Source organism: Solanum dulcamara, chromosome 7, assembly GCF_947179165.1.
Source record: "Solanum dulcamara chromosome 7, daSolDulc1.2, whole genome shotgun sequence".
NCBI classification, from domain to species: Eukaryota; Viridiplantae; Streptophyta; class Magnoliopsida; order Solanales; family Solanaceae; genus Solanum; species Solanum dulcamara.
This window is the reverse complement of record NC_077243.1, coordinates 75,272,619-75,280,305: the sequence shown is the minus strand read 5'-3', so window position 1 is coordinate 75,280,305 and position 7,687 is coordinate 75,272,619. Positions and strand designations below refer to the sequence as shown.

Sequence of the window (7,687 nt, the reverse complement as noted above, 5' to 3'; positions counted from 1 at the left end):
TCGACCTGCATCGTTTTATGATGCAGATATAGATGTTAGAGATCCTTAACAGGCACATCGTTGAAGATCATTACTTTTCATCTATTTGGTGAGTCCTTCTTGTATTTAGAGGAACTTTTTATCTTTTATTATTGTTGAGTATTATGTTTCTTTTGAGGTAGTCATGGACATGTCATTTGCACCGTCTGATAGTGTTAGAGGCTTCGTAGACAGAGTTTGATTATGTAATTGGAGTAGTTCTCCTTTGAAACTACTTCTTCTAAGGATTATTTCTTTCCTTTGATGTAGATGATGACGAGCCCACATAAAGTGTTTTTATTTTCACTTAAGCCTTCCACTGATGAACGAATGAGTGATGAGACCAAGTGGTTCTCTCGGAGGCCAGAGATGGTTTCTGAGTACCGGCCATGCCTAGGATACCCTCTCGGGGCGTGACATTAAATATATGTAATTAGTAAAAATCAAAGATGTAAACTTTTTATATTAAACTTCGACTTTAATTTTAACTTCTTCTTTTTTAATTTAAATTGGACAAATGTTAATTAGAATTAATTAGCGATTAAGAAATAATTGTTGAAATATTAACTAGAAACAATTAATTAGTTGTTGAGCTATTAATTATCGAAAAATGGAAAAAAATTAATTTTATTTTTCATATTAAACTCAATTTTTTTTAAAAAAACATAAAAATTTATGCGAGACGAATTTATGCGGGTGGGTCTATATGAGGCAGGGCAGGGCGGTTTAAAAAATTTGCAGGTTGAGCTCAACCCGCCCCACACCCGCCCCGCCCCGCCCCATTGTCATCCCTAAGAAAAAGTAGCAAAATCTAATTCTAACATAGCATGTTGCTCAGATGGTAAGCACTTTTCATCTCCAACTCTGAATTGTGGGTTTGAGTCACCAAAGGAGTAAAAAAAGTGTAAGATCATAAGAAAGAGTATAAAAAATAAAAACACAATACGTCTAGACAAGTAAACTTTGATTATGCTTATCTAGACACCTCAACTTGTCTCCACTTTGTTAGTTGAGCGCTCCAACTTACAAAATAATCATCTAAATACTTTCAATATTTATGTGTGAACATTAGGTGTCCATAATAGGAACAAGTTAGGGTGAAAAAGGTTGGTAAATCTAGTTCAATCAGTAAATCGATCTAAAGAGTAAGGTTTTCAAACTAAACAAGTTTTTAAACTAAATCAGTTCTTTTAAAAAATTCAGCATAACATTTCCAGGAACTGTAGTTTACAGTACATACACAGATGATCAACAAAATAACAAACTGATGTGCACGCAGCTATAGAAAATGTCTCCCTGGGATTATCGTCGTACATATCCATCGACAACTCAAGCCTTCCCAACCAACTCAAACATAAATCACTTGAATCCGACGCAATACAGAAATCAGTCTCTCCTGAGATCCATTTCTTCCCTACGAACACCATCAGCATTTAATATCACCATTTCCAGCTTGTCACCCTGCAATGTGAAAGCAACATGTTCAGAAAAACAGGATGATAATAAAGCTTTCATAACAGTCTCAAACGAAACCTCTCCCTGTCGCACTTATACAATTAAATCATAAATCATCCATTGAGTACCAGATCAATAGGGAAGTAAAGACTCGGAAAGTTTTGCTCACAAAAAGAGAGTACTCATAAGGGGTGTGTTTGGTATAAATGAAAAAAAAATCCAGAAAACGTTTTCCAATTTTCTCATGTTCAGTTGGTCAAATATTTTGAAAAATTCTTTATAGGAAACAAACTCCTTAAAAATGAGAAAAATGATTTCCCTAATAAAAGTAGGTTAAACAAGTTCTACTAGTGACATTTCACATTGATTGTGTCCTCCCCACTCTCCAACATACCATTTCACCCCCAACCCCCCATAGCCCTCATCCCGACCTTCCATAATATTCGTCTAAGATTATATACAAATACTTTTAGGATAATATTTTTTGCTTACTAAACACAAGAAAATAAGTAAGAAACCCACTTATTATCCTAGAAAACATTTTTCAAAAAAATATGTTTCTACTTCCTTCCCAGCGAACACACCCAAGATGTCACTTCTGAATCCTGATTATTTATAAGACCCCCAAATTAGCAAGCAAAGGTAACAGTGGGGAAAAAAGTAAAAGAAAAGAACAGTTGCAAATCACGGTAGCACTCAACTGACCCTAAAATTATGGAAGAGCATAGCCCTTTTGTGTCATAGCATAGATATCACAGAACATAAATGACTTACAGTATATATATCCCTTTCTGTTGCTGAAGCAAAACATGTCTTCACCAAGTCAATGGCTTCTGATTCAGAAAGTGGAGTTACAGCATCCTGTGCAGGTCATGGGAACTTCGTTAGCAAGAAATCACGTTTTTCTTTTCTCACAATTCTTAGGTGATGTTGACAACAGTCACAGCACTACATACTTGATATACTTGAAAGAAAATTTGGCAAAATTGAATTAAGAACCAGACCTTGGCAGGCAGCAAGAGAGGGCTCGGAGACTTTAATTGGTTGTCCAGGAAAGGCATGATCAAAGTTGCACCTGAACCTTGAGAACTGTATCCAACTCTCTCGTATGATCCAACAGCATCATATGTAAAAACGCAACCCTTTCCTACGAGAATTTAAGAATAAAATAACAATAAAGTTTCTTTTTAGCCATGTATAGCATTGCTCGAACTCTTCAAAAATGTTGACCGGTGCGTATTGGATCCTCAAAAAGCAATGCATTTTTGGAGGATCCAACACATGCGGCAACATTTTTGAGGAGTCCAAGCAACAACATTAAGATGCATAAAAATAGAACCTTGACTCAGCATCCTCCCATAATTTGTTACCTTCATTGTCAAGGCCACCTAGAACATTGAACGCATAGTAGGGAAAGAAACGTTTGTAGTATAGGGTGTTTGAGAGTAGCTGGCCCATTGCTGGGCAGCTCATCTGCTTATTGTGCTGATGTTGATAGGTCTATTTACAAAGAATGAAAAGCAGAATATTACTTCCAACATCATATAGGGAGTTAAGAGCCAACGTCTAAACAGCAGACAATTTCAATAATCAACACACATAATAACTTCAAATTTCATTTCATACTAAAGCCACAAACAGCAAAAGCACACAATACTTCTTTCACTGATAAAATATATACAAACAGCCCATAATACTCTTTTACAAATTGGATGATTTACATCGAATAGGCATAATCATTAAAAGAAGAGTTGAAAAAGAACTTATCATATAGAATTAAACTACTAAAATGTGACCCATAGATAACTATGCTGGTTATTTAGGGAAGTCAAGAAATATCTTTATCAAAAAAGGAAATCAAGAAAGAGTTGCCAGGATGAATGAAAACATTAGATACTGCATGCCCTTTCATTTAAAGGACGTAAACTTCACTTCAAAACAACATAAAACATAAGCCCAAAATCCAATCTTTTCTGCTACTTCCCCTGGTCTTCCCCCTGTCCCTGTCCCTGCCCCTCATTGCTTCACACAACCATGTTATTGCACCTTTATCCTCTCTCTATTTCAATTCACATGTTACAAAATGTAAGTTCATTGCCAATTTAGTAACATGAGTACTTACACAACCTTTAAATTATAGGTCTGAAAGTACAACCAAAGACTTCAAAGCTTACTAGACAGTGTCTGCTGTTTCGGTTTTTGCAGATCATAAGGCCACATCGACAATCAAAAGGATAATATATTGCTCGAAGCTTTAGTTCTCCACAGGCTTATTACTCCACATAAAAATTCATAGTGCACAAGAGAGAAGCACAGAGAAAATCGGTGAAATTGCACCTAAGATGCTGCATATCAAAGTATCAGCAGAAGAACAGTTTACAGAATTTCCGGCATCTTACCAGATGCCTTGCTGCCAAAACTTTTTGCAAAGCTCTCACATCAGCTTGAAATCCTGAGGAGGCCAGCACACACTTGTCAGCTCTGCACATTCAGATAAAATCATTAACAAGAGTAGAATGCTTCATTAAATAAAAATTAGTCTAAAACAAAATGAAAGGAACAAAGGAGCATGATGTAATGAGATGAAAGAATTTCTTTTGTCTTCCACAGCCGTGTGGAAAAATTTCTTTTGGCTTTCACAGACGTGTGCTTATCCACTTTAACTATTCATGTAATAGTACAGAGTAGGGGCGTCAAATGGGCGGGTTGGGTTGGAATTGAGAATATTAAAATGGGTTCAATTAAAAATCAGGTTGGGTCATGACCCGCCCAAATTTACTTTGGGCTCAAATGGATTGGGCTCAATTGGGCTAAAATTCGGGTTGGGTCATGACCCGCCCAATTTGACCCGCTTAATCTCAACAATTTTAACATCTTATTATTTACTTTTTATAACCACAATTTGAATTTCAACTCAAGAAAATAAAAATAAAAATCCACAAATGGATAGATTAATCCTAAAAGATATACAATAGATAGTAACTCATACCTTTAATATGAGAATATACGTTACACCAATGCAAATAAAGAGCCTTAAAACGGGTTGAAATTGGAGATTAAGTTGGGCTCAATTGAAGATTTTTTTAAAATGGGTTAACATTTGAATGGGTTGAGATTGAACCCAATACAAATTATCTTGAGCCCAACGCATAAAAGTTTGGGCGGGTTACCTATATTTGGGCTCATTTTGACACCCTTAGTAAAGAGTGGGGAGATACAATTGTTAATCCTATTGAATGTAACCAATTGTGATGATGATTCAACCTTCTGGCAGTGGATATGTTACCCTTGCTTTTCAGTAATTCATAGATTATGAAAGATATATATGCTTTCTATGTTCACATCTAATGTCACAATAGTGGGAGCAGCAGTATTTGAACCCACAGGATCCCTTTCTCTGAGCATGGACATGAGTCGGGACTTCTAACATGGACAGGGAAAAAATTTAAGAAGTGCGCCCTATGAAAGAGCTACATACTTTACACAGGAAATGGAAGTAGACTCCTAAAATCTAGGCAATCATTAAGCATAGTTAATTTTTCGAAGATCGGTTCATTAAGGTACAAGGGAAATGACTTCCTCATAAGCTTAACACTAAATTCTATGTAAAGTTATCTTAATAATTTGATTATAGAACACTACAATTACCACGAGATAACTTAATATATAAGATCAAGAAAAAAGAGCAAGCAGATAACAATCTGAGGAATGAAAGAACCATAAGGTAAAATAGATAAAAAGGTCGCATACAATTTAATGACCTTGGAGTAATTCTAACATGGACAGGGCATAAACCTGAGAACGCGCTCTATAAAACAGCTAAATACTTTACACAGGAAATGGGACTAGACTACTCAAATCTAGGGAATTATTAAAACAGAGGTAATTTTTCAAAATCAGTTGTTTCAGGTACAAATGTTTCGACACCCTCTTAACCTTTATATAAAATTCTATGTAGTTTAGCTTAATAAGTATGATGCCTCCGGTTCAAATCTCAACGGACTAGTGATTTCTTCCTATTTGTCCGAGCCTTGCCCTTGATGGACAGTTACCCGCAGGGGGGGCGCCACATGGGTACAACATACAAGGGATTCATTTAAACCCCTTCAGCAGAAAATTACACCAAATATACAAGGTTAAGCTTATTTTTTTTTATGTATATATAGTAGATGTTGAATCCCTTGTATTCGTCGTGTATTTACTTTATATTTTTGAACCCCCTAATGAAAATCCTAGCTCTGCTACTGGTCACTCGGTACGTATTCTAGTGGGATGTAACAGCCTAACAAAACACAAGCTAATGCGGAAACCACTCATTTTTATCAAAACGTATGATTATCCTACTCTAGAACACTACAATTACCATGAGATATTGCAAGAGAAAAAATTCAACAATTCGGTAACGACAGAAACACAAGGTAAATTAGAGGAAAAAGGACATACAATTTAATGATCTTGGAGTAATCGCGAGTTAGAATGTTGTAACCAGTGGACATCCTAGTATCAGCAGCAATTACACAGTAATCTGCACCTGCAATCGCAACACATGTTCTGCAAACAGTGTTCAGAATTCAGATCAGATGTTACCATCGAGATCACATTCAACATAGTAAAAAAGGAAGCGAAAAAAACAAAGTAACAATGTGCATTAAGAAGTACCCTCCATTGTTGTCATAAGGAGACCAGTTAGCTTGCTGCTTCGTCATCCTGATCTGCTATGAGAGAGAGATATCTAGGGTTTTGCAGAAGAAAATTGAAATTGAAATTGAAGAAAAAGGGGAAAATTGATGAAGATGACCTCTTCAGCAAGACAACTGAATGCGGGTATAGTAAATGGGCTGTTTATGGGTAGGCCTTTTAACTTACTCCAAGTGAGGCCCAATTATTTCATGTCTTGTCTAAAGAAAAATTCGGGTTAAGTTCACTAATGACCTCTATGATCTTTATTTTTTCAGGTAATTTATAGAAATTTCACTAATTTAAGAGTTAATTCCTTAGATACACACTAGTTTGTAATATTATGAATTTTATCAAATTTTGAACTTCGGATACATGTATCTGACTAATCCAGATACATGTATCTCGAATACATGAATTAAAATTAAATATAATTTGTTCTAAATACACTGTATTCAAGTATATTCGCATGTATCAAGAATACATAGACAAATTTCGCTTGTCACTCTCCTACCTCGTTCGCGTATCTGATATCCCAGAAACATGTATCTAATATTTTTAGCTCGGCTTAATGATTTTTTAAAGAAATAGTCTCGCTTTAGAAAATTCGTTAGGCAGAAATTTTATTGCTCATATGTGATAAGTTAAATCAATTTTATCTATAAGATATAAATTCAAAATATTTTTAGACAATAAACCTACTTAATTGATCGCAATATTACTTAAATCTTTGTAATAAGCTTTTATTTTCTCTCTCCTTTTAGTCTTTAACTTCCCCCATTTAGTATTTGGTAATCCATTTTCTTCCGCATTTTCTTTAATCCTATTGTCATTGTTATGTAAAAAAAAAATGACTTAAAATTAATTTCATCTTTATAAGAAAAAATCAATTTTAGTAAAAAAAGAGTCGCCACTTAATTTTTTAAAGAAATTAAGAAAACTTAATTTAAAAGACTCTAACAGATTTAAGTCTTAAAAATTTAGAGAAAAAGGGTACGAGGTTCATATTACTATTTTAAGAAGGTTTTAGCACTTAAAATAGCCGCTAACATGCGGTTATCCAACGATTTGAAATTTATTTGACTAACTTTGGGAAATATTAATTTAAAAGAAAACGAAGACTTTGAAATTATTTTTATAAAAAAAAAATAAAAAAAAAAATAACAAAATTTATAAAACTTAAATATTTGATTATAATATACATGTATATATATATATATATATATATAAAGAAGTAAAAGTTTATCAATGACTAAGTAAATATAGAAAATTATTTTAAGAATAAATTAACATGAATTGGTTTATCTTTAGGGGAATCTAATTAGGTTAAAACAAATTAAAATTAATAGCTAAGAAAATCATGAACGACATGAATTAATTAATTATTACAAACCGAATCAATAAAATAATAAATAAAAATAAGTAATGAACATATAAAAATATGGCCCGACACTTAGTTTATGTACGTCTGGACTAAGCTGTTGGGCCACCTGCGTTTTGGGCTTTGGGGCCAATTCTGATGTATATCACAACTGTA

The 7,687-nt window shown here is 34.1% G+C and overlaps 1 protein-coding gene across 1 annotated transcript; it reads right to left on the bottom strand.

Moving 5' to 3' along the window:
• Positions 1 to 1,110: 1,110 nt before the first annotated feature.
• LOC129896434 (proteasome subunit beta type-1-like) lies at positions 1,111 to 6,291 on the bottom strand. The gene is made up of 7 exons (XM_055972335.1): positions 6,133 to 6,291; positions 5,917 to 6,024; positions 3,873 to 3,954; positions 2,844 to 2,973; positions 2,478 to 2,620; positions 2,248 to 2,334; positions 1,111 to 1,479 (listed from the first exon to the last, which is right to left on the bottom strand). Exons 1-7 carry the CDS (start codon positions 6,177 to 6,179, stop codon positions 1,405 to 1,407), a joined length of 672 nt encoding a protein of 223 aa, XP_055828310.1. The 5' UTR covers positions 6,180 to 6,291; the 3' UTR covers positions 1,111 to 1,404.
• Between the last annotated feature and the right edge of the window lie 1,396 nt (positions 6,292 to 7,687).